Here is a 27527-nt window from a genome sequence, read left to right as displayed (position 1 = left end):
AGTCACCTGCAAATAGAAACTCATTTAACTTACTAGTAAGAACTGTACTGCTGTACGTGAAATCTACGTGTGAATTCTCAGCTTTTTCTTAAGTCTCGTTTTGCTTAAGCTCCAAAAAGCTCATTTTCCTAGGGATGCATTTCATTTCTCCCTGCTTACACAACACTGATGGCTTTTGATATGCACTCTTAAAAGGGCCCAAACTGAGCAAAGATTACTCGATGAGTAAACTGAGCATTTGTTCTGTAGTAAATTCCAAAATTATGCTCTGTTAGATGATGGCATTGGGAAACACATGAGTTCATCTCAGTCATTATATGCCAGATACATAAAGGACAGCGTAGGAAACACTTGTGCATGGTACAGTTAGACTAGCTCAGGGAACAGTGTGGATTGCCAGACAACTACCATCTTGCACACCTGGAGTCAGCACCAATTCTTTTCACAGCAGTCAAGGCTGTCTCTGCCTTTACCACAGCTTGTTTGATAGAAGGGGATGGTTCTACATACTGTTATATTTTCTGTCCTGACTTCTTGTTGCTTGCCAATAAAAACAATTCTACCATTCTTAGGCCGTTCTAATTAAGTACAAACCTCAGCATGACTGACTTACCTTTCTTCTGGCACAGATTTTAAGCAGAAAAATGCTCCTCTTTTGTTCCAATCCGTATGTATGTTGATCATTAGTTCTTGAGGTAATACCTGGCCTTTCTATTAATGTCAGAGAACAGAGTATATTGGTGCAGTAAAATTAAGTTCAGTAAAGGTAAGGTCAGAGCCACAGAATTTCCAGAAATGGGGTTTGAGTGGTAGTGGCTTGTAACAAGAAAACACAACTACATAGTTCTATTGATCATAATGGAAAAAGTGTTCGCAACACCCTAAGAAGAAAAAAATTGGGGGGGGAAATACTAAATAAATAGGTATTCAAGTAGAAACATTAATGGAAAAAAAAGTCACATGAAGCTTTAATAATAAATGAAGCCTATTTATTACTTCAAGTGTTAATGGTAAAAAAAATTCAGCACAGCTGTTGCATTTAAAAAAGTGAAACTACATTAAGTACTATGTTTCTAGTTCAGTAAACAGATGAACCCGATGTCCTTTAATGACATAATAGTTGAGCATTATACAGTACATCTTATGAAGACCCGTAAATTAAAGAACTACTTTTTAAATTTAGTGATTACAAAAATTCTCCATTCACAGCTTTAGCTTCTTTTTTCTTCCACGACCATCAGGAGTACCATCCATTTTGCGCTTCTGTGCCTGTAAGGTAAGTTTTTTAATAAGTTATTGTGATACAAAAAGATTGTAAGCAAGCAATGCATTTCAAGCCAAAGCACGTGGACATACTTTACACCCTGGCAGCTTTAAAATGTGATCAGTTGCAAATGTTGTAATATAGCAAATAGGCAGATCCTCCTCGGGATAGCCGTTGTCTTGTATTCTTTCAATTCTGGAAGAGTACGGTTTCATAGAGGTAAAAGGTGTATAGAAGCAAGTAAGGATGTTTGTTATAAAGCTTCCCATTTATGAAATGGTATTTCTAAATACCTGTTTAAATATTCTGTGAACAGTTATAAGGAACTTAATAATCCACCACTCCTAACTCTACTGATTTCTGCATATTTGCAAAGTAAGTTGTGCTGTTTCTGATACAACAGCTCTAGGCAACAACAACTTGAACAACAAATCTAGGCAAGAAAATGGGTAAAGTAGGTATTTCTTTTACAAAACAGGCCTGCTTATCTAGCAGTATTTTAGTCAGCAAAGAGAGTTGTCAAGCATATGTGCTGTTTTCCCAAATCTAGCTCTAGAAGGCCCTTTCATGACTAACTCCCCATAGAAAGAAAGGGATGGCAGACAGCAGAGTCTGAATAGGAACACCTGTAAACAGACCTGTAGCATTCTCCAAGTAAGTGGAACAAATTGTCTGTGTTGCCTATGTATCCCTCAGTGGTAAACACAGGATTTCTTTAGGGGTAAAAATTAATCAAAAGGCCAAATGAATCTCTGGTTTATTTTACCAGGGTAAACCGTTACAGCGTACCAACTCGGTGATCCAGAACATAACAAGATCATCTGCTCCAAAGCATGTGAGCTACAGTTTAGAACCTAAACTTATTTTCCTTTATTTGACATCCACAACCATACTAGCTGAATGACAGCATGAACTTTAAGCAGCTCTTAACACTGCCCTATAAGGTTTTTTGTTGTTGTTATTTAAGTAACTTTAGATATCACTTGTCCTAGACAATTAGAAAAGCACCCTGTCTTCAAATGAGCTTTTCCACAGAAATGCCTTTTTAAATCTTACCGAAGATGGTTTTGGTCCACGTTTCTTCTTTTCTGCCTTTTCCTTTTCTTCCAGTTCCATGTTTTCTCTTTCAATCAGGGTGATTAAAGTATTGCATCTCCTTTGTAGCTCCTAAATTGCACAACATACTTACTACATTAGGCAGCCACTTAATGTAAAAATCTTGTTAGAATATTAGAAATGCTTGTAAGTAGGTAAAAGTTTTTTGCTATATTGTGGCAGAGCAAAAACGGAATTAAATATTTTGATGGTTACTGGCTGGCTTCACAGGAATGGATTTGATCACAGATGCTAGCTTTTTAAAACACATTTGTATTTAACTCAAATTCATGTTGATTTTAAAAAACAGTACCTTGGACTTTTTAATTTCTCCTCCCATAAGACTTTTTAGTTTACGGCATTTGCCATCCACTACAGTTGTTGGAAAGTCTAAAAAAATTTTTATGTATTGTACACACACACATAGCTCAGTATTTCAGAAGCTATTTAATTAGCCTGATGTGTAACAGTGTTGTCATGGGTATTTATGAACAAAAAGCAAACCAGATTAATACATACCATTGCAGTTCTGGACTTGAGAAACCAGTCAAATCTGAATTGCGGGGAGTTTCGGATACACTGTCTTAATTCATCATAGACATTTTCTTTATCAAATCCTAGCTTGTGAAGCATACAGATTAGAAAGCGATCCTCCTCTTCAGTGTAATTCTTCCCTTTATTAGTACCATATGATATTCTTAGCTGGTGGAAAGGGGCTTTATATCTGCCAATCTAAACAAAACAAGTGAGAACATACAAGACTAAGACAGAGTTCAGAATTAGGACAGAACTGTTTTATATGAAAAGCAATACATCACATGAAGACAGGCAGATGAACAAAATACCAAGTCAGAAAACTAGATTTTTTATGATCTCTGGTGCTGAGTCACCACATGTAAGGAACTGTGGGTTCTAGATACTGCATTTACCAATACCACCTAAACTGGTGAATTCTGGTTTAGACAACAGACAGCTTTGCCTGTGATCCTTTGATTAACAGCAGACTGCAGACCTGTCACTACATTTGAAAATAGTCAAGATCTGCCAGGCTTCAAATGGCAGTGATTCATTTTAACACACAAATCCTCAGGAATAGTCAAAATCAGAGTAAGAGTAAAAAGGTACATGAGGCTGTAGCACATGGTTCAGCTGCATTCTGGTTAATTGACTCAGACACTGTTCTTCCCCTGACTTCCCTAGAAGAGGTAACTAACTAGTCAAACCTGAAGTGGGGGCAGGGGGGGGAATTCTGATACACTGTCTTAATTTACTACAAATCTGTTCGTTACCAAACCCTGGTTGGTGAAACATAGATCTGAACAAAAGCCTGCTCTGCTTGGTAAGTCTTCCCTTTTTAAGTGCTCTAAACAACACACACACACATATATATAATTTTCAGTTACACAGGTCCAAAAGAAATTCTGCTTCTTCAAAAAGCAGGTAGTTATTGGGAGTTTGTTATACAGCACTATGAACAGTTTGTCCTATGATAAAGAAAGATGATTGTAACAAACAACAGGTTAGGCCATACCCAAAGTTATCAGCCAGACAGCAGTTCTATAGAATGGAAAAGCTATAGGAAGCAACTGCTGAGGACTATGCAAAAGAGGTTAATACCATGCCCAACACGTTGTCTTCATACATTAGTAACAGCGGCTAGACATGGAGTCCTGCATCTCACCTCACTGGCACAGGGAAATAAAAGCAAGCAGCGCCGCAAAGATACCTTTGTATCAAGCGCTTTTTTAATGCTGATTCGTCGCTGAATTCTGGCTTCTCCTCTTTCTATCTGAGCCATGATCTTCTCTATGTCTTGGAGTTCATTGCATCTTTCCCAGAACACAGCTAAGAAAAGAACAATTGGTTAGTTTCTTATCATGTATCCTAAAAGTTAGGGGGTTTTACCTTTAAAAAAGGTGTTAGATGTTACTTCCTTTTACCAGAACTTACTGCTGTATAAAAATAGGTGTGCCTTTACCCAATAAGGAACCTTCACTTTCTGATATCGTATGTTGCAGTATCATAAAAACTATTTTGAAGGGGGTAGATATAGGAATCCTGAGTTTAAATGAGGTGTGATACAGTCCAGAAAGGTTTTTGTTAGCCAATCTCAAAGAAAAAAGCTTCTTAAAACGGAAACTGATATAACAGCAATACATTTTTACAGAGGTAAGCGAGCAAGTGTCTAAAAGACCACTAGGTGCTTAAATAAAAGTTTTTTTAAAAGATTTTTTCCCCATCTGTAAACTGCTATATATACACCTTTAGAATTTTAGCCCCAGGACCTTGCAGCCGCACTACAGTAGAAAACATTTCCGAGACATCAGAGGTAAGTAGCCAAGTGGACTTTGGTTACAAAAACCAATGGTCATTATATATTCATTCACAAAATGTTTACTGTATCCCACTCTTGATGAGGATGAGGTAATAAAGGTGTAAAGATTCAAGAAAACTACTGGTTAGTGAATATAAGGGAAAATGACATCTCTCCAGCTAAGCATTGTTTCTCAGCATTTCCTTTTGCAAAAATTAACAAGAACTCAAGACAGCACTATCCAGTTAGAGTAGATTCAGGATACGTTAAAGTTTACATGCGCATTTTAGTACAGCTTTGCTTCCACAGGGGCTAAACAAGGTAAGATCTAGATCAGTAGACCCCAAATCCATCAGTACAATTCTACCCTGAAAGTCTAAAAGAGCCATGTAAGAAATTCTCAGAGGTAAAATATTACCATGTTCATACCCAGTTCAAACTAGGAAAGTGGCATTAGATATGGACTCACTCACAGAGCTGACTACTTAAAAAGTAAGTTACCTGAGTACTCAATGACTTCCTCTGGGGTTTTTCCTTCTACTTCTCGTGCTATATTTTCAATGTCATCACGGCCCCACTTCTCATTAGCTTTGATGAACTGGTTAAAATCTCTCTTATTCCAGTTAGTGAATCCCTTTATAGCAATCAGAAGGAAACATTGCACAGAAGTTCAGTATTTGTCTCTCTCCCAATTTGTTTCAATAGATGTCTTTAAACAGCCTGTAACACTTCTATCAATTCCAACAGTATTAAACCTCTGCTTTCTCTGCAGATAATGTTAGCATAAAAACTGTTTTTTATACTGCAGTCACTGTAGTCTCTCCATCTAAATACTGCATAATGATTAATACTAGTTCTCTGACTACCTACTAGTTTCAGATAAGAGTCTTCAGCTCATAGATTAATCCCTCCTACCAATATTCTCTGAAACAGAACACGGGATCACTTTTTAAGAAGAAAAATCGCAAGTGAAGCAATAGTCTCTATAATGGTTTTGTTTTGTCAAAAAGGCCCACGGAATGCCTCACAGATGCCATCAGCCATTTTCCCTGGTCAACCTCCCTCAGGTGGTCTAAAGCTATCTTGTGATGATACTCAGTAGGGACAGAAATAGCACTGCTGAATTTATCAGCTGCCAAAATAGGCTAATTTCATATTAGCAATAACTTTTAAAAATAGTTGGCAGTAAAAATTCTGCCAGCCATATTATGATTTAGCCACAGCTTGCTTGATTGATTGTATAGTTTTTAACAGTGAACTGTTCCAGTGCATTACTACTCAAGCAAGAGATCTTGTCCCGTAACTCCCCTCACCAAAAAAACCCTCATGTAAGGCCTAACAGGCACTAACCTGTTTTAAATGATTTAAATGTATGTGCTACCTAATTATATACCTATTCAGCTCGTATCCTCTTTAAGAGAGGGACACTATCCACCGCCAGTCATAGTTTGGGAAAACTGACCATTCATCCTGCAGGATTCACTTCCATATGGAAGTGATACTTTGGCAGAAGATACACTTTAAATAATGTGGCAAATAGCACATTCAGCTCTGCAGCTAGCCTGCAAGGTCCCACAGCTGAGGAAAGATGTCACACCCTACAGTCAATGCAAACTTGGGAAGCCTGACTCTGACACTGGTTTAGTTCTTACTCTTCAGCCTTAAAATACACAGAACATAGATCAGATTCAGAACAACCCGAGCACACTAATTCAGTGCATGTTCTTCAAACGTACCCAGGCTGATGACAAACCTAATGCACTGAACTTTTTTTCAGTCAGAATCAAAACTTGCAGCTGCGTTAACTCTGACACGTGTGAGTCAATGACCAAGAAATGTTCCTGTAACACTGTAAAACACAAAGCCAGCTTCAGCTGATTTCCATCTTGCTAATTACCCAACCATACCTGGGTTAGAAGTTTTTCTTTTTCTTCTAGTTCTTCATCATTAAGTGGTTCAGCCTCATCAATCTTCAGCTGCTCTTCCTTTTGTGCTTGGGCTGCGTTTGGCAGATCAGGGTTACGAGGTACCTGAAAGTTTTTGCATTTTGTAAAATTTGATTAATTTTTCACAGATAATTGTTAATCATCACTTTTCTGTTAACATAACCTAATCATTTGTTCAGCTCAAAATGACTTTTTTATTTCATTTAAATTAGCATGAAAGGCAGGACAAGTACATATTCTCCTACTGCTGCAGTAAACTGTTGCAACATGTGAATTCTTCAGTTACCTTGTACCCAATTGTTTTCCTGTAGTAAAGAATCTCTTTTTCCAGTAGTTCAAACAGGCGTGGAGGAAAGAACTGAAAGTCCTGTACGTTTGGCTGTTTTGGAGGCCGTGGTGCCTGAAATACATACAAAGTTTGTATTTCGCTCCATTTCACATAAAGAATCTGTTTGCTTGTAATAACTGATTTCAGTTCATGAGCAAAAAAAAAAGCTTTAGTTACAAAAATGTAGTCTTAACAAAGGAAAAAAAAAAAAAAAAAAAGCCCACACCATGGAAGAGACAACTACAACCACAAAGAATTCTAAGAGTGAAAGACCTGTGAGAAAAGGGGAGAGGGTCTTTTGGGAGGAGGAGGAGGCTGGGGAAAGAGTCATATGTGCATCCCCTTGAACAAAGTTCAGGTGTTCTGAGCACCACTAAGGAAATCTTCCACAGGTATGGAAAAATCACAGCTGCTTCAATAAAAGTAAAATAAGAAACACCTTGGTCTCACCCTCTTAACATCTTACAAGTTTCATCCTGCTCTTACTTTTTTCTCACAGAAATTTGTCTCAAGTCCTTTGGATTTTTCTAAATTTCAATCGCCTCCCCAATTTATAAAAGTGAACAGAGCAGTTTTTATCAATAAAGACCAATTTCTCACTTTCAGCTTTAACCATTTATCATGCATATTTGAACAATTTATATTTTAAATTGGCCAACTCACCTTGGGTGCTTTTGGCTCACTGACTCGAAGAGCCTCTCTGAAGTAAGCATCCACAGCATAATTGGCTTTTCTTTCTCGTTTAGGTGGTTCAATCCACTCTGTAAATGCCATCTATAAAAACAGATCCCACCACCCCAAGAAATATTAAGACTAAGCCTTGCAAAATATTCAGACCAGCTGCAAGTTTTATGTAAAATTAGGTCTACATCTACTTCACTAAGTAATAAAATTTAGAAACTATTTTCATAGATTATGTTGTATTTTAACCAACACTTCTTAAATAAATATGGTTCAATCATACAACTTAGTGCTTTCATCCAAAAGAGATTTAAATGTTACCTTCTGTTTTTCTCTGTAGTCTTCCCCTTCAAAATTATACACACTGGACTCCGTATCCATTGTGAAATTCCTGAGTGAGCTTTCACCCATTTTTGAAAGTTTTTCATTCATTTCCGCAGTCTTGGAGGAGGGAGGAGAGAGAAAAGAACAGCAGCAATTTTGAAAGGTACTTCATTACATAAGATCTCATTTACAACAGTAGAAAAAACAAGCATATTTGACCAATATGGAAACCCTCAATAGCAAAACCCCTATTCTCTCCAGCTTACAATCAAGTTATCATCTAGGGATATACTATCTTGTCATCAGATTTAAGTAAGTCTACAGTTGGGCTTCCATTTTCTTAAACTTTATCCTACCTTCTTTGCACCTCTTTCCAAAATGTGATCAATATCTTCATCTGTAATCTCACTCTCCTTTGAGGCAAACACATGTGTCGCTCCATGTCTAATCATTTGCAGCATTTCATCCTTCCCAAGTTTATTCAGGTTTTGATCCACCAGTCTTCCTGAAGATAAAAGCATTGGAGGATAACAACTAACTAAAGAGTTTACCTTACAGAAGGAGCAATATGTGATTTTTATTTCCCTTACACCTCCATGTTAAAGCTATACTCTTTTCTCTCAGTAATGGAAATTCCAAATGAAGGGAGAGGAAAAAAAAAAAAAAAAAAAAAAAAGGCAAGCAAAATCTAGACAGGGATCACATACATTTGCAGTATTATATACATGAATTGTGTTCAGACAACATAATTTTGGATGTGATGTCTTCCATATAAGCTTTGTTATGGTGCACATTTTCACAATTTCCAGACTAAACCTTATGAGTCCTTTTTTCATAAAGTTACTGATTCCCATGAAGTCAACCAAAAAGCTTACATTGTCATCACTTCTCCCCATCTATTAAAAAACAGGCAAGGCATTAATTTTTCCAGTTCAAAGCAGAAATTGAGTGCTTTAAAAAAAAACAACCAACAAACAAAAACCCACACATAAATCTGACTATACCCACTTCTACTTAGGTATGACTAGGCAGGTAATCAAAAAGTTAGCGAGGAAAAGCCTACACCCCTACAGTAAAATAAATTTTCAAGGATCAGGCCTTTGCACTCTATCTTCAGAGTTCAGCTGAGGCAAAAGCAACATTCCTGTTGATGCTTACTAGCTGATTTCACTATAGTTTACAAGTTGTGAAAAAAAGAAGAGAATCACATCATATATACAAACAAATCGCCTTCATATACTTGCCTTGCTGAATGACGATGGAATCTAGCCGGAGTTTCATTTCTGCACGTTCCACTATTCTTTCTTCCACTGTATTGTCTGTGATAAACCTGAACACTCGAACAGTCTTTGTTTGGCCAATTCTGTGCGCTCGATCCTAGGCAAAAAAAGAGTAACAAAAAATTCAGTACTTGGTTTCCAGCATGACTATATAATCAGTCTTCAATTCTCATTAGTTTCAACACACTAATTTACAAAACGGAATAGCACAGGTTAGTTAAATCTTTGCAGACATTCAGCTGACATGACTACCCAAGGTAGCACATTCTTATCTGCATTGCAAGTTTTGGGGTGGTTTTTTTCAGTAACATCAACACCGAGTATGTGTCTCATACCTAAAACCAGTGTGTGTTTGGGGTATTTTTTTGTTAAATGACACAGGGGAGAAGACTGGCTGCTCCTGACCTTAAGTAACCTTCCGTAAAATCAAAGTATTGAAGAAATTATCTCTGTACTAACCAAAAGCTACCTTTCTGAAAATCGTTCAGTTGTGCCATGAATATTTCAAGAAAAATACAATGCACACCTCACCTGACTGGCAAATCATTAACAACTGTGAGAATTAGTATTCTGAACATACACCTATAGCAGTAGCTGGAACTATCGCGCTTTAGCTTCCAGACACCAGTTCCATCATTCTTCTGAACGAATTTTTGCTAGAATACTTGAGAACCTACAGCTTAACTGAAATAATTAAAAAGAAATCTCCAAGATTTGTCACTGAAAGGCCTCATTAGTCAGAAGATGCTGGTATTTTTTAAATAGCTTTACTTTCTTATGTGGTCACTAGTGTTTCTTGACATTAGTCCCAAGGTTGGAGATGCATGCAAATCTACTTCAAAAAAAATTAAACATGGTGCTAAAAGGAGCTTGCTCACTTACCACCACCATAAAAGCAGGTTTTGAAAAGTTTAATTCACCTTTTCTTTATCTCTTTTCCAAGGTCTCAGAGAAGACAGTGTGAACACATTCACCTCCACTCCCCACAGAAGTAAAGCTTTACAGTTTTGGGATTAACATGCTAGATCTGGGGATTTTGTTTGTTTGTTTGTTTTTTAAAGAAAAAAGTAGGCTATTTGCATTAAATACTATTAGGAGTACTGTAGCATATACCCAGCATTTCCCACTGCATAAAACATTGTATAGCCCAAATGTGACTAAGGGTTCCACACAGTGGAAGCTGCACTGGAACTGAAAAATCAGTCTTACAAATACTACTCCTGTGCTAAAACAGGAAAAATACGAATTTTTTTTTTTAAATACTAGATCATGCCACACATTTCTAGGAAAGTTCCATGAAAAAGAAAAGAACGAACGTTAACTTCCATCTGGATTCTTACCATAGCTTGAAGATCTACTTGTGGATTCCAGTCTGAATCATACAGAATGACAACATCAGCAGTAGCCAAATTGATTCCAAGACCTCCTGCCCGTGTACTCAACATGAACACAAATTTTGAGCTACCAGGTTCATTATATGCATTAATAGATGCCTAAATAAATAAAAGGAACATATCAGTTGAACCAAATGTTTTAAGGGTACAATTTTTACTTAAATAAAATACTTAAAATTTTAAATACCTGTCTCTCATCATGTGGTGTTTGTCCATCTAGTCTACAATATTCATAATTTCGCCACATACAGTAATCTTCCAAGATGTCTAGGACTCTGGTCATCTGACTGAAGATTAAGACTCTTGAGCCTGTTTGGGTAAAAAGCTCTCTCATGTTTTTACCAAAACTTAAGATTTATCAAACTCTGCAAGTTTGCGTTACCAGGAAGGGAAGGAGAGCAGTTCCATGTACTGAGAAGAGCAGTTAGAATTTCAAAGCCCAATATATAACATAGGGCTGCAGCTGCTGCTATCATAGCAGCTGTGTGGGGCTTGCTTAGTTGCCAGGTGGGTTTAAACCACACCAGTCCTTTTTGTTGCCCAAGGCAGGGCTCGAAAGGTTCCAGGTACCACCAAACGTGACTGGAGTGGGCTAGAGCGAATTCATAGCTCTTACAGCTGTTTAGCTACCAAATGGCAGGCTCCTGTGCTTGCCATGGGAATTGCTCGCCTTACGGTATATTAAGAGTCTAGTTATTGGCTGCCTTTTTGCTTTTGTTTTCTGTTGTACTCCTTATCAAAGCGTTCCCAGACACAGCCAAGTAAGATGATAACACAAATATAAAACCACCAAGAAATACAAAGAATGAAATTCTGAAGTATTTGGGTTGGATATAAGATATCTAGAAATAAAGTAAGTTCTTCTTAAAGACTTGTCAGTTTACTTTCCTGCCAAGAACAACCTCCAAAAAATGTAAAGGTACAGTAATTTATACATATACACACACAACCATTTCCAATCTACTTAAATCTTTCAGGCAAAACACAGAATATTACAAAGCTTCCACTTCCCCCTATATTCTCCTAGTACGATTTTTTTTTTGTCCTTTGGACTCAAGGTCTAATAATGAACTCACTCTCTTTTGTTTAAGATGAGTATTTGATTTAAGACCAGGCCAATTTTAATTGCCACATCTCAACAAGAAGCCGCACAGTAGAAAGAAGCCAAGATCAAAAAAAGCAAAGTAACCACTGAATTCTTCTTTTTCAGTCTTACAATGACATATATCACCACAGCTGCTTGAATGATATCTGGATACGAAGTACAGGTTACCTTTATATTACCTAAGGCTAAGGTTTGGATTTGGTTTTATTTTTCTGCAATGGCTCCCCAGTCACAAACTTTGTTCCTCTCCTTTAGCCAAGTTACTTCAGGTAAGCATACTCATTGAAATAATGAGTCAAAAATTCTGTGGTGACCAAGTTTTACAGTAATGTATTCCAGGCCTTTTTCTCTAATATCAAATAACTTTAAAATAACTGAGTGTGCCCCCATGTTTGCATGCCTTAATGAATTCACTGAAAAAAATCAGGTGCTGCTCAAAATCATATGCAGCAAGACAGACCAACATTTCACAACGGATTTGACTTTAACCTTACATGAACATTTTGAATCTGAAATGGTACTTCACGGCAAATCAAAGGAGTGGCTAAAATACCACATGGTTATGTTTCTAACAGCTAGTAATGCTAAGAAAGAAAACCTAAAGCCCAGATAAACTGATGCTTCTGTGGTCTCAATTTAGCTGGGATGAAAAAAAGAAAAAAAAATTAAAAAAGGAAAAAAAAAATAATCAAGACACCATCACAAAAAGCCATAATGGACTATTGATCCAGTTATTTATGAAGGCACTTCACATATTATTTTTGTATCAACTACTTAAGATATAGAGCCTGACAAGCTGGTATCATGCTAGAAACCAACAATAATCCTGGCTAAAATGTGCTGGGTTTTGCTCAGGATACATGGGAACATTAAGAAGCACTAACTTTCATTTTTATCATTGAACCAAACAACTCTCAAACAACAACGAGATGCATACCTTGTTCTTTCAACTTAGGTAGCAATTTGTCCAATACTACCATTTTGCCACTGTTGGTGACCAAATGCATGTCTGTTGTGTAAGGTGGACCAGGTTCTGCTCCATCAAAGAGATACGGGTGATTGCAACATTTTCGCAACTGCATGAGGATATTCAACAGTCTCATTTTGTCCAGCTTCCCAGCTGAATTCAATATATCTATATCCTTCATTAAGATTCGTGTATACCTACATCAAAGAAAGAAAAAACTTTTGTAACCCTAAAACAAAGTGGGCCTTTCTTTAAATGATAAGTATAGTCAAAAGCTCACCCTCCCCCTCATTTCATCCAGTAACTCCCCCTGATATGCATGGTTTTGTCATCACAAGTGTCACAAGGAAATGTGTATGAGTTGGGAGTACACCAGAAGGAATTAAATCAAGATCCACACAATAATCAAGTCACAAGCAGCACATTCCTTCTGAGCCTTCACCACAGCACAGACAAGTACGTGAATTACCATTCTCGTTGCATTTTGCTGAGACCCACATAAATTTTAACTTCCTTCTTTGGAGGCAAACTTTTCTCTACGTCAGCCTTAATGCGACGTAGAAGGAATGGTCGTAGCACCTGAAAGAGATTGCATCATTAAACTTATTTTGGAAACTGAAACACTGAACAGGTCAACAGACAAAAGCAGTGCAGGTATTCTCTATCATAAATGCTCAAACACCAGACCTATTACCAGATAGTCTGAAAAAGCAATCTATATGGACAAGTTCTTATGCATGGGAATACACACGTGCTTTCTTTGGAAGACTCAAAGATTAGGCCAAAATCATCTTTTAGATGGTTCCATGCCCCTCGATTCTTTTTTAATTTTGCTTGACTGAAATATCTGTAGTCTCTTCATAGCCAATATTTTTAATGTAAGTATTTCAGAACCCTGAAAGCCAGAACTATCGACCCTTCTCTTCCCTCCAAAACAATTTCCTTTTCAAGACACAGATCATCTTCTGAGCTTCACCAACCTATCCTGAAAGCCTACCATAGTTTCTGGAATAAGCTATCTTACCCTAATACTCTGTTGCAAGAAGAATTATTTAGAACCTAACTTAGGTAAACATAACACTTATACAAAAAGCAGAAGACTTACCATGTGGAGACGTTCCACCAACTTTTGATCCCCTAGACAGTTGTTTGTATCAAACCATGAATCAAAGTCCTGTATCAACAAAATCACTGGTATGTAAGAGGCTTCCTTTCAAGGTGCAATGTCATTACAATGGTGAATAAATACACCTCAAGTGATTCTCTTACATAGGCAGTAAGTAAAAGAACAAATTACCCTCTTTGGTCTATTTTTATGGAAAGCTCTATAACACAATGTCTTCTGGGGAAAAAAAAAAAAAAGAATCAATATGCAAGTCCTTTTCTGTTGAAAAAGACTCACTCATATCACTCCATTGGAAAAATTCCATCTGGAAGAAGCGTACTACTGCAGCATTTGATGAAAAATGAAAAGTAAAATTTTGGTGTAATGCACCACAAGGTTTCCCTTTCTACAGATGTTATGCTCCCAATTCATCAAAACAGTTAAGCACATCCTTCACTTTGTGAAGTCTATTGGTCATTACATAGTATCTCCCAACTCACAGGAAAGAAGTCTTAGATAAACAATAAGGTAACATATAGTTAAATATAGGAACAAAGTTAGTTGGTTTAGCCATTGTAAAATGCTTAAACCTATTTTGAAATGCAGTAGAGATCATCTTCACATTGTGATTTTAAATACCTCTTATATCTGCTAAGCTCACAACAGCCCTTAAAAATGGCCATGCTGAGAAAAGTAGTCTACCCTACTATACTTCGCATTTCTGGAAACATTTCTAATTGTCAATCTGTCATTATCAGTAACTGATACTCCTAACTATACATTTTAAGGTCTATTTTCAAATCTGGAAAAGCAGCAAAGTTCACTTAATTTGATTAGCAGAAATGAAGACTTACTTCAGATGAGTTAAACACATCTGGCAAAAGGAAGTTAAGAAGTGCCCAGAGTTCATGCAAGTTGTTCTGAAGTGGAGTTCCAGTTAATAGCAGCCGATTTGTAGTCTTGAACTCTCTCACTATTTCTGATAACTGAAGGACATTGAGACATGAGCAAATATAAAAATATTACTAGTCCCCACACCACCACCAAATAACCCACACAAATCTCTCTTTCAGTGAAAGTATAAATTACCTTTGATTTTTCATTTTTAATCCTGTGGGCTTCATCTATAACTAGATATCTCCAGTTAAACTTTTTGAATACTGATTTCTCTTTGATGAGCATTTCATATGATGTTACGCAGACATCCCATTCTCCAGGCAACAACACATCTCTGACGAAGGCAGCCTAGACAACAAGGTGACAGTTACTGAGGCTTTGTCAAATCTAAACCAAAAACACACTAGCGCTGTTAAAATTTTAAAACAATGTTGCTACTAAACTTGAAAGAAAAGATAAAATTAATTATAGAGGCAATATAACATACAACCATTGTAAAGCTTGACAATTGTGTCAGTGCTGAAGCTGCTAAAACCCTTGGGGCAGAGCAGAGAAGGGATTTCAGCTCTAACTTCTGGCTTTGGAAACTGCACAACTACATACACACATGTGGTTTTCAGTAGCTGAACTCTAAGATCAAAACTCAAAATTAATTTTCTATTGGTTTGCTTTGGGTTTTTTTAAGTTTAGAAAACAGTAGTTTTTGAATATAAAAAATAATCTCAAGCACTGCTTTATTTGGCTAACTGAACAATTTCTAGGCTGCTGACATCCAAGGTTAAAAGCGGACATAGTAATTAGAATTCAAAACACAGATGTGTATAAATGTCAAGAACTTCACTCCTATAAGCAAGAAATATACTGAAGAAAGAGAACTTTTGTATTCAAAACAAATGCACTAAAACAAAACAAAACAAAAAAAAAATCACAAAATATCAGACCTGGACCAATGACCTCCAGAACTATTTAAAGTTTCATCAATAGTTTTGTAATTTCTAACCCAACAAACTCTGAAAATAGAGCTAGATGCCTTTAGAATAATAATAAAAAAATATCTGCTGACAAAAGGAGAAGTTTAATGGCAACAGTAATAACTCTTCCTTCCATAAATAAATGGGTAACTCCAGTTGACAGATCTACAGATACACCGTCATATTCCATTTTTTTTTCTTTGCTGTGCTAAAAAAAAAGTAGCAAAGGACTGATATGAAGTAACAAAAAGAGAATGATCGAAATAGTAAGGCCATAAGAGGCTGAACAGTATTCTTTCTTTTAATTGACAAAATTCAAGCCAAGTAAGATCCATTTGCGTACTACTTCTAGCAACCTACCCACCTTGCCCCCTCCAACATTAAGCTGACAACTGTTTTCAGAAAACAGTTCCTTAGTGACAGACCCCATAATCCTCTTAAGAGCTGCTGCTGTTAGAGCCAATACAATGTACTGTACTATGTAGAACAGAAAACAAATTACATTTTTTACAGATTTATATATTCATACAAATGACAGCACTTTACATGAAACATTTTATTTTCCTATTTTAAGATTTATTGGGTTTTGCTGGTCTACGCAGTGTATTGCCTTCACAAAAGGAGAGAGAAAATCTTTGGACAAGAAATTATGAGTGTAAAGTGACGAAGCAATAGCTGGGCAACACACATGTGAATTCTAAGCTGGTTATATTTTAAGTAGATAGCACTTCTCTTACTGTTTAACTACTACAAATCCAAATAATATCCTTCCCTGTGAATGAAAGGTAAAGGTAAAGGACAGCAAGATCACATGCTGGATTTACACAGGAAAAAAAAACACATCAAAACTTACTCGCTGGTCTTTGTCACCTATCAAACAAACTGCTCGAAGTGTAGGTACCCATCTCTTGAATTCGTTCATCCAGTTATGTAGAGTGGACTTAGGAACTAACACCATGTGAGGACCAGGAATATTTCTGTAGTGTTTCATATATCCAAGAAGAGAAATTGTTTGCAGTGTCTTCCCAAGACCCTGTAAGAGACCTTAACATGTCAGAAAAAAAAAAAAGTCTCTTGGGAAACACCTTTAAAAAACCCAAGAGCGAGTTCTGAGTACAACATGGAAGACACGGCAGCCTGAACAAAGGAGTGAGATATATTAAGGACAGTGCTACTCACAAAAGGCATCAAAATCTTGGTTAGGAAAAGCTTGCATGGCTTCCCGTATTTAATAAAAAGAAGAAAAAAAAGAAAAAAGGTAACATTTTCAAACCTTGGATTATGAAGTTAGAATTCTGCCTTACCTTTCAAATAAGGTACATTCCTAAAAGTGCAAGAAAACATTATTTCATAAAACTTTGTTTTGTAGACTACGGTGTACTCAGATTATTTATTTAGAGGTCAACAAACTTTACAAACTGGACATTTGTGTTCTCTTAAAATTGAAATGAAGTGAATAAATTAAGAACCCTGTAAGGAGGCTTTTACAGGCCATGACATGATGTCAGTTCTTGTGAGAAGAAAGCCAAACATAAATGTGAACAGCTGCATATGTCAAAGAAAACAAATACTGAGCTGCTTTAGAAGCACTTTTTTTAAGTGCTCTGTTCTTTATTCAAAAGAAATACTTAAAACTTTGTATCTTTAGCATGTAATTTTAAGTAAAACAAAACTGAGGAAGACATGCAAAAACCAGATCATTCATATTATTTAGATAATTCAAAAAGATTACGACTCAAACACATGGGATTTAAAGAAAATGAAAACCATGAATGCAAGTTATTTTTGCTTCTAAAATTCAAGTCTTTGTCTTCAAAATAACCACGTTCCACCTGGTATAAGATGTGGAAAAGTGTTTACAAGCTGTGTGAAAGGCATTAATAAGTTCAAAAGGATTAATATTTAAGAATCAATCAAAAAATATTTAATAGTAAATATTTAAATTCTCAACACAAAATGGATTTTGGAATACCACAAATCCAAAGACTTAGAAAGTTTCCCAGTTGTTTTTGTTAAAACAAGCCTGCTCCACTTAGAACTGTATTCAGAAAAAAAAATAAAAAAATTCCTCTACTCATAAGCATGAATGTTGAAGAAAATCCTTGATCTATTTCAAAATTAAACATGTTACTAAACAATAATTTAAATTCACTTGTCTCTAATTTATCTTGAAGAAGTTTTATTACACAGAAATTACCAGAAGGTATGAGAAATGCAATATACTAAAATAGAATTAAATTTTTGTGTTCCTTATCTGCTCCTTATGAAAAACAGACACAACTAAAAATCACTTAGAGGACAAGAACATATCTGCCTGTCAAACTACTGCAACTTCTTCTGCATTCATCCCTCGTCTTTCAGGGAAAAAAGAATAAAAACAGAAACAAAAACTACTATGGCCAGTGCTGACTGAAATGTTCATGGTCACGGTGTGAAAGAAATTTTAACACAGCTCTCTAGCTACATCGATCTTTGCATCATTTTCCACACAACATTTCCCACTGGTGTAGCTCTTGCTGCTGAGATCAGTCCATACAGGACACACATACCCTGCTATCTGCATTTTACCCTAACAACAAAAGGAAATGTTCCCACATTTGTTGCTCTTTTCATACACGACACTCTCTTCACAAGGGCAGCTTGAGAATACCATAACAAAACAGCTGCAATTTAGAGAAAAAAATAGAGGACACGCCATTCTATAGAACAACTCCCCTCCACCGAATTTTATTTTTCTAAAGGTTGACAGATTTGCTTTTCACATGCCTATTTGTAAAACTACCTGCACAGTTTATTTAAACTAAGACACCTGTGACACTTTTAAGTTTAGTAACTTAAAACATACTAGAAAAATAAGATTAGGCAAATTGTATATTACATTTTGTGCTATAAAACCCCCATATATATAGCTGAACTAAAACTGAATTGTATCACGTGTGTACACAAGTCCTCAAAAACATGGGCTATATGCATACCATTTCATCTGCTAGGATGCCATTGATGCCATTTTCATACAAAGAGATGAGCCAGTTCAGTCCGCGGACCTGATAATCACGCAGCTTTCCCCATTTAACATCTAAAAGACATGAAAGAATAGACTAAAAGATCTGTAAAAACTTACCAACAGAACAAAATGAAGTAGTAAATTTCATGCAGTTAATTCCAAGGACAATGCAGATTGGAGACAGCAACATGTTAATTTTGTTTCTGCAAGCTGCTCTAACAGCTTTGTTTTCTGCAAGAACCCAAAATACATAGAAATTCTAACTCTATCACCACCCCCCAAATCAGAACACAGTTGAATGTTAAAACAATAGAATACTAAATTCTCTGTTAAATGAACTGGAAGCTGTCAGGTACTTTAAATTGTATCAGAAGATAGGTTACATATGTAAAAATTGTAAGATGACAGACTTAAAACCAGCTGGCTCTTTCCTAACTAAAGTATAGCAAATGGTTTTCTAAAGGACAAGGGTCACTGGACCATCTTTCTAGCCTGACTGAAAAATAAACAGTCCCTCATTAGTATGTTTTGTCCCATTAGACAGCTGCTGGATCTTTTTTCTCCTTCTGTCCTCCAAAATTGATTTATTGTCCTTGGGAAGGATGAAAATAAATTTCATTTTAAACAACATTTTGAAGGAAAAGAACAGGGACAAAAAAAAAAAAAAAAGGAAACACACATGATGGAGATTCTTCAAATCGAGTGCAGACGTTAGTTGCCTTGGAGCTTTCCGTTAACAGCTCCTCATCTTCTTCCTGCTCTGTTCTACGATGGCGGTAGCTGAAAAAGTGCAAGAAAGAAGTAAGTTTCTGGCTAAACTGAAAAGACGTGAAACTGTTTTGAAATTAAATCTAATGTCATAGCAGTACAGAATACAAACACCCAAAGAAGCTTCTAGCAAGATTCTTCAGAAGAACTCGTGTTTAGCTGATCAGCTGAAATGCTGCTTTTTAACTCTTTAGAGCTATTAGCTTCTTAATAAGATAAGATGACCACATCGTCAGCAGACTCAAATATTAGAGCAAAGTGACTGAAAAGGGATAAACTGTGTGCATCAGTATTGGCCTTTAACTACAAGACAGGGAACGACACTGTATTTAAGAGTTCTGGAGCATCTGCCCAATGCTAGATTATACTGTAGCCATGTAAGCTGCAATGAAAGCGATCCAAATTTCCAGGCTTCTGATTTTCAAGCTGCCTGTAAGATGCAGCATACTGATGTTCTCTGTGAACTCTTACAACTTACAGCCACAAACGCTCTACTTTTCTAAGCCCCGCTTTTCTTCATGCTGGTATACTTTTAATCACGATAGTGCTTTACCACCAACACAAAATTCTTACAGCTCCTACAATTCTTTAACAAGCTGCAACTTACAGGTGGGCAGTTGAAAAATACCACAATTACAGAGCATAAAACACACACCAAAACAGGACAAAAGACTAGCAAGTTTAACTTACGCTTCTAAAGTACAATAAAATCCATAATTACAGTACAAGCTGGCCTACATGTCATCACTCACTCGCCAACTGACAGTAAATTCTGTTTCTCATCCTTCTTTATTCGTGGACGTCCAGGCTTCATTTTCAAAGGTGAAGTTGGAGTTTTCTGAGCAGCAGGCTGAATGAAATGAGCAAACAGCTCAGTCTGCTTCAACAGATACTCAAATCTGTTTGCTCTGTCTGTTTGCTGTTGACAAGGAAAATTAAGTAGAACAAGTGTGAGACATTACAGTATGTATTCATTCAAAAGAAAAAGCTAACAAATGCTTTTTAAACAATATTCATGTTTCTTTACATACATAGCTACAATAACAAAGAAGAGATGATTAACATCAATATAACTGTTGCAGACAGATTCAATATTCTTTTCTTGGGTCAAGGCTAGCCTTTGCTACACGCAGTAAGATCAAAGCGGCAAGACAGACCTGCACTAAGACTGAAATCTGACTTTGGCACAGATTGCATGAATGTCACTAGACGAGGTCAGAGGCCCCTTAACAACCTTCTCCTATCAAAAATGATAGTCCCACTCCCAGAAATTTACCCCCATCCAGAATGCACAGGGTTCTTGAATGAACTTGTTCATATCACCAACCTGGCAACAACTATTTTCTAGCGCATTAGCTTCCTGCCTGCTCAGTGAGATACACCACCTCACTGTGGTGCCAGATAAACAAAAGAGCTGGCATGAAAGGGGGCGGAGGGGGCACAAGGGCCTATAGCTAGAAGCCAGAACACTTATTTCAGCAGCAGAGACAGCTTAGATATGCTCAGCCTGACTTGTCAGACTGCCCCCTTTGATATGAGTCACTGTTTCTGCTGTGCAAAAAAGATTACAGGAGACAATATTAGCATCTAAAAGGTTCAGTTCCTTTGAGACAGGTTCCACCTGGAATCAACACACCTTCCCAAGGCCACATCAAGACTTTAGAACAGACAATCAAGACAGAAAACAGCTCCACGCTTAACAGCAACCACTCTGACATTCTGCCAGCTGCCACAACATAACCTGGTATTTAGCAACTTGCACAGTTACAGGAAATCAGTTTTCTTAGTAAAAAGGAACATATGTTCCAGACTTCTGCAAGAGCAATGCCAGCTCTGTGAGTGTTCTTCTCTTTAAAGCAAGCAGTTTCTGCACTATGTAAAAGACAGGAAGACAGGGGGTTAGAGAAGAAAGAGACCAAGAAAGAGATCCTGTATGTACCACAGAAGAGTCACACTCACTCTAACTATAGTTTAAGCTTGATTAACACAGCTACAATCCACATCCATTGAATTAAAACTTTTCCTGTCTCTTCTTCATAGGTCTGGGGGGAGGTGGGTGGGGTGTGTTTACTTTGCAACAGTTTCTGAAGCTTAAACTAGGTATGATCTTACTACTATCCAAATTGCTGACCCTAAAATTTTTAAGTACTTGTTTCACTGGCTGTGCAAAAGAGAAGTAAGTAGAAACGATACAGACTGCATTGCAAAAGTTTCCTCATTCTAAAGTTGTAGTGAGGAATCTTCTGCAAGTTTTGGCACATGCGCACACATCCCCACCACTCGTTTTCATTGCGCTTGAGGATATTCCTTTAAGAGACTAACAAACATTATCTGTATCTTTTAGATAGGACACAGACAAAAACAGGCTGTGCCCTGCAACCTTGAGCTATCCTTCTACCAACAGAGAAACGTTTCCCATTTTCTTTTGCAGTACATCTTCTGACTATTGCGACAGTAAAACACAATCCTCCTTTTAACTGTGCCTGTCTAGAGACTAGAAGAGACAACTCCAAGTTCACTTTCTTCACTTTGCCAGGAAGTAGCACAAAGAAATTAGCTGAAGATGACTGGGTTATTTTCAGTGACAAGAAGAAACAACACAGGAAGCAGCAAATTATAAGAATCAGTTTCACTTTCCTGTGAAGAAATTCCACATGCAGTCAGAGACACTGGAATAACAAACAGGAAGAAAGGAAAACAGGGAGAAACAGAGAAAGAAAATGCAATAAGATGGCGAGGAGTGGATGGCTCCATCTCTTACATTCACGATATATAAAAACTAAAAAAAAAAAAAAAAAAAAAAAAAAAAAAAAAAAGGAAAATAGTAAGTTTCTTCCTATCTGACCTGTGAAGCACAGAATCACCTATCTTCAAAAGCTCGAGGACTCTAACTAGAGCTTCACAAAGAACAAATTAAATTTCCGAAAAAGCTAACAAAATCCCTTTCAGTCTAGACAAAGTAAAAGAGTTGAAAAATTGGCCAAGGCCTACAGTCAGCGCCTGTCCTAAACAGCAAACCTTTCCTCAGCCTCCAGTGAATTTTGAAAGCCATCTTTTATTGACTTTGACCCGTAAACAGTACTGTTTGAAAGAACCTGCCTATTTTGAAGTCCTCCTACTAAAGCATATTTCAACTGAAAATGAATGCGGTGCCTACTCAATGCCTTATGCCAAACCTCCTTTTTTACTGCTTACCCCCCCCCCCCCCCCAATAGAAATTAATATGCTTTTCCTACAAAGGACTGCTACTCCTACAGTTCAAAAATAAGTCTGGAATTATTTTCCTGTATACAACAGTGATATAAAAGAGGTCTTAGACTTCAACTGATTCCATACATTGAGAAAATAAGGTAGCAGCCATTTAAGTACTTATGGACGCTTTCCTAGAGCATCTTTCCATTTCCAACCAAGAAAGTGAATACTCAACTCTTCATAATCCCCCTTGCCTACAGGAAGGACAACTCTACAGATAACCTTCAAAAGCATCTTGACAACTTTTTATTATATTTTTTCCCCTAAGACATTTGAATATTTTCCATCATATTGTTCTTCTAAATTTAGAGCACCTCAAAGCTGCTAGGACTATACTTCCTAGAAACAGCAAAATACATTAAAAGTTATTCTCACAAATGACTGCAATGGAAATGAAGAAAAAGCAGAGGACCAGTGAACAAAATGCTAAAAAGGAGAAGGGTCTGAGGGTTTTTTTCTGGATATTTTTTGGTTTCGAGTTACTCAAATATTTTTGAATAACTAGACAAAGCTTTATAAATCCACTCAAGAGATTTCAAACAAGCAGAAAACTCAGTCTATTATAAGGAAATGCGTAAGTGCTGAATAGCTGTACACAGTCCCAAATGTTACATACCATTTTCTCTTCATACGTAGGATCTGCTTCCTGGATTTCTTTTTGTTTTCCTGGTGATGCACCCTCAAAGGATTCCTGAGATGAAAAAAGATTACAAAAAAATTATTTTCTGAACAAGGGAAAATGCCCATGTAAAGGAGAATAAGCTTGTTTCAAATTACTATCTATCAACATCAGATGGCACAGCCATCTTTTGCTGCTTTGATATAGGCAGGTTTCTATTACTTACTGTAAAATTACCTGGAGATGGATCAAAGATTCCTGCCACGGGATGAGGGACAGAGCTAGATCTCTGTAATCCGATTTAGCTCCATCATTAAAGCACCACATCAATGTGAATAAGAGAGACAGCTGTGGTCCAAGAGCTCGGCATGCTGCTTCTAGGGTGCTGAGCCAAAACCCTCCGAAAGCTGGCTCTGGAGAGTACTGGGAAAGAACTAGCTCTGGTCCCAAAGCAAGAGTAGTTTCAATTTTTTTTCCTTTTTCCAGATTACCCCAATCCCTCATCATTCTGTATCAAGGGAACAAGACTAAGTAAGAACCTGGACTGCAGCTTTGTCCTGGAAGCAGGGTAGGAATATAGACAAACTGCATTTTTCCTTTTTTTCAGTTTACTAAATCAAATAATTGTTGTTCTCGCCAATGGTACCACACTAACAGAAAAACAAGTTGGTTGGGAGGGGGCAATCCTCCCTCATCCCTTTCCTGCCAAATCCTTGACATGCTGCCTTCAATTACTCTTTCATATTGGTTTTTGTTTTTTTTTTTTTTTTTTTTTTTTTATCCTTGTCTCTCCTGTTATTAGGTTAACTCTTTCCCTGTCATCTCCCACACATAATTTCATCTTCTGTTCTTAAAACCAAAACCAATGGCATGATCCTTCCGTGGTAAACCACGCTAAGGCAGTATATCACAAAACAACTGTTGAAAAGGTGAGAAAAGGAAACAAACAAGATGCCTTCAAAATCATTACTAACCATCTGTTTAATTGAGCCAAGTAAGAATTGAGCTAAATTCAATCTTTACTGGCCTAGAACAAAGGAACAGGAAAGTAAGAAACAACACAAAACAAAGGCAGGCAAAACACGGGATGTTTGTGGGCGGGTGTTTCCTCACAGAACTCTGGCAGGTAAGGAGTGCGGAAACAGACGAATCCTAACACAAGTGTTTCATCCGCGAGTCAAAATATAAAGAACCAAGCATAAAAAGTTATAGCTAAAGATCTTTTAAACTTATACGCAGATCTTCTTATTCATCTCCCACGGGATTTAGCCAACACCCACCCACCAGTGAGCACAAGCATAGGACGGTCTGAACTTCTGTATGAAATTCACGTTTCTCCTGAAACGCCTAACATGTGAAATACAGAAATGCAGCAGCGCGCCATCTGATCTTGTCACGTGCAATAAAGATGACAAAACCTTGCAGTTTAGCTGGAGAGTGAGAAAAGCGGTCTCTCAGATGATCAGGACTGTCAAGAAGCTATTTGAACTCAAACTTGGCATTATGCAAGGTAATCCCTTCCCCACGCGAAAAGGGACTAACTTAGCAAGCACAGAGAGAGCCCTCGCACAGAGGCGCCTCAAAAGCACACGTTTCACAGCCTCCGTGTGCTTTAGCCCCAGCCCGGAATTGCCCTATTTCTGCAGGTTCGAGCAGGACTTATTACCCACAGTCCTTTCGCTACGTGCTCATCCGAAAAATATGGCATTTGCAAATTTATTTAGATCAAGTAGGTTGGGCTGTACCGCATGACTCAGAGTACAAAACACTCAGCGCTGGAAGCAGGACCAACGAGTTTCCTCGCGTCGTGAAAGAAACAACCGCTCCGATAAAATTAGCATCCCCCAGGAATCACTCAAACCCCTTGAAATTCCTGCGATAAGCACCTGTACCTCCCCCCCCCCCCCCCCATCCCCCCAAAAAAAAAACCAAAACAAAAAAACCCCAAACCCCTCAAGAGAAAAGTTTTGAGCCACTTCGGTAGGGCACAGAACGTTACTGCCTTTTAGAACGTGGGCTCCCTCACGGCAGAAGCAGGAAGGGCAAACGACGGGAAGGCTTTTCGGGGAGGAAGGAGCGGAGGGAAAGGCTACTCGCAAGAAGCGGGTAACGAGCCCGGCGAGAGCTCCGCGCCTTCAGCGCCTACGTGGGTGCGCGGGGAGGATGGCGACACCCACCACCAGCCCCCCCCCCCGCCCCGTGCTAAGCGAGCAGGGGTGTCCCCCTGCCCTCCCGTCCCCCCGCTTCCAAAAAAAACCAATAACATGAAGCGACCCGGCGCCGAGGCCGACCCCGTCTCCCCGCGGCGGCGGCCGCGGAGGAACACGGCGCCCGGGACCCGTGTGAGGCGGCCCGGCTGTGAGGTGAAGCGGAGGGATGCACTTCCCCCCCCCCCACTACCACCACCACCGCACATACCCCCGCCGGGCCGTTTCCCGGCCCCGCCACCCGCCCGCTCTCCCTCCCTGCCTCCCTCCGGGGCCCGGCAGCGCCGCGGCACACGGCACGGGGCGGCCCCGCGCCCGCCCCCGCCCGCCCCTCCATTGTCTCCCGCGGCCCCACGCGGCCCGGGGAGGCCCCGCCGGCGCCGTCCCTCATGGCGGGCACCTGCCGCCGCGCAGCCGGGGGCGCCTCCCCGCCGCCGCGTCCCCGGAGCCCGCCGCCGAGCCCCGCGGAGCCGGGGAGAGGGGAAGTCCCCGCCGGGGGGGAGGAGGGGGAAAGCGCCTGACCTCCATCTCGGTGTCGCCTCCGGCCGGGCCGGCGGCGGAGAGGGCTGCCCCCGCGGCCTCGCTGCTGTTGGCGCCCGGCGGCGGCGGCGCGGTCAGCTCGTCCGATTGCGACGGCGGCGCCGGCTGCCCGGCGGACATGATCCCCGCCGCAGAGAGACAATGCTCCGCCGGGACCCGGGCCCGCGCCCCGGCTGACTGCGCGCTGCGGGGGTGGGGTGGGGAGGTGGCGGCCGCCCGGCGGGGGCTCGGGGAGTTGCGAGTGGGGGGGCGGCTCGGGGGAGCGGCGCGCTGAGCCCGGTGCGCGGCCGCCGGCGGAGGCCCGTCCCCGCTGCCGCCCCGGCTTTCCCGGCGGGCGCCCACCCACCAACCAGGAACCGAGCCGGCTCCCCGCTCTCGCGAGAGCAGCAGCAGCAGCAGCAGCAGCAGCAGCAGCAGCGCCGCCGGTGTGCGAGCGCGGCGCGGCGGGAGCGACTGCGCTGGCGCGAGCCGCCACCTCGCCCCCGAGCGGAGGAGGCGCCTTCGCAACGCCCGCCGCCGCCGGGGCGCTGTGGCGTCACTGCCCCGCCCCGTGGCCTCGGAGAGCGCGCGGCCGCGCAACGGCCGGCGGCGGGGCGGGGCCGGTTCGCGCGCCCTGCGGAGCGTTGGGGCTGCCAACGGCCGGAGCGCGGTCGTCCCTCACTGGGCGGGGGGGGGGGGGGGTAGAAAGGCGCGGGGCCGAACCTTGTGGCGGCTGAGGGAGCTGCTACGAGAAGCGAAACGCTGAAGCCGTCAGGAAGGGTTCGTTCTTCCGCGGGAGGGAAGCACGACGGCGACGGGTTGGTGCTGCGGAACCAGACCGCCGGCCCTGGGCTGAAGCCCGCGGCAAGCTCGCCGCTCCTCCCGGCCCCTCGTGGCGGCGTGTTGGAGCAGCTGTGGCTTGTAATTAAGGCCGGTGACCGCAGCGCGTTTCCAAGTAGCGTGGCTGATAAGGGAGCTGCGCTGACAGTACGCAGTAACCTGACCGAGGTTCGTCATGACAGCTTTAAATGGTTAAAGGGAAGAGCTGGGCGAAAGTTTAACGAACAGCACAACGCCGCTATCCCGACAAAGGCACGAAGGCTTCTCACTGAAACGTGACTGGTATCCTCATGGTGTGCTCTTCAAAATAAAACGCAAGGAGGACACCACGGCTACGAAAAAGCACATCTCCTTAAATAAACCCTCCTTTTTCAGGTCAATCTAACATAACATCTCTCCAGGAGGAGAAAGCGGATTTTGAACGTACACCAAAAAGGGTGCCCGAGCTAACCGCTCAAGTCACCTTCCCTCACTTTACCTGGCTGAAGGAGCCAGGTAAAGTTTGTATGTATACAAGTTTTATAGACCAACCAAGTAATACATAGTGTCTGCTCCTGGCTCGAAGCCATCATGGGCTGCAGACCCCTGCTTTAGGGCGTGACTGAGTACATTACCCTTGCACTGCCTTTGCTCAGGTGAGGAGCGCG

The 27527-nt window shown here is 39.9% G+C and overlaps 1 protein-coding gene across 3 annotated transcripts; it reads right to left on the bottom strand.

The window, feature by feature from the left end:
• Positions 1-967: 967 nt before the first annotated feature.
• SMARCA5 (SWI/SNF related, matrix associated, actin dependent regulator of chromatin, subfamily a, member 5) lies at positions 968-26428 on the bottom strand. 3 transcript variants are annotated; one of them, XM_049814991.1, is made up of 24 exons: positions 26044-26428; positions 23312-23386; positions 20196-20362; positions 19355-19455; positions 18647-18747; positions 16525-16704; positions 14893-15048; positions 14658-14789; positions 13804-13872; positions 13168-13277; positions 12669-12895; positions 10814-10935; positions 10573-10725; positions 9193-9329; positions 8309-8453; positions 7950-8069; positions 7611-7721; positions 6906-7019; positions 6581-6703; positions 5175-5307; positions 4086-4204; positions 2879-3091; positions 2321-2431; positions 968-1269 (listed from the first exon to the last, which is right to left on the bottom strand). In XM_049814991.1, exons 1-24 carry the CDS (start codon positions 26179-26181, stop codon positions 1204-1206), a joined length of 3123 nt encoding a protein of 1040 aa, XP_049670948.1. In that variant the 5' UTR covers positions 26182-26428; the 3' UTR covers positions 968-1203. The 3 variants fall into 3 exon arrangements, with proteins under 3 accessions (XP_049670948.1, XP_049670947.1, XP_049670949.1); XM_049814990.1 differs by lacking the exon at positions 26044-26428 and adding an exon at positions 23552-25226; XM_049814992.1 differs by lacking the exon at positions 26044-26428 and adding an exon at positions 23541-23642.
• Positions 26429-27527: the final 1099 nt, after the last annotated feature.

This window comes from Accipiter gentilis, chromosome 12, assembly GCF_929443795.1.
Source record: "Accipiter gentilis chromosome 12, bAccGen1.1, whole genome shotgun sequence".
Classification (NCBI taxonomy): domain Eukaryota; kingdom Metazoa; phylum Chordata; class Aves; order Accipitriformes; family Accipitridae; genus Astur; species Astur gentilis.
This window is presented reverse-complemented; position numbering and strand designations above follow the sequence as displayed.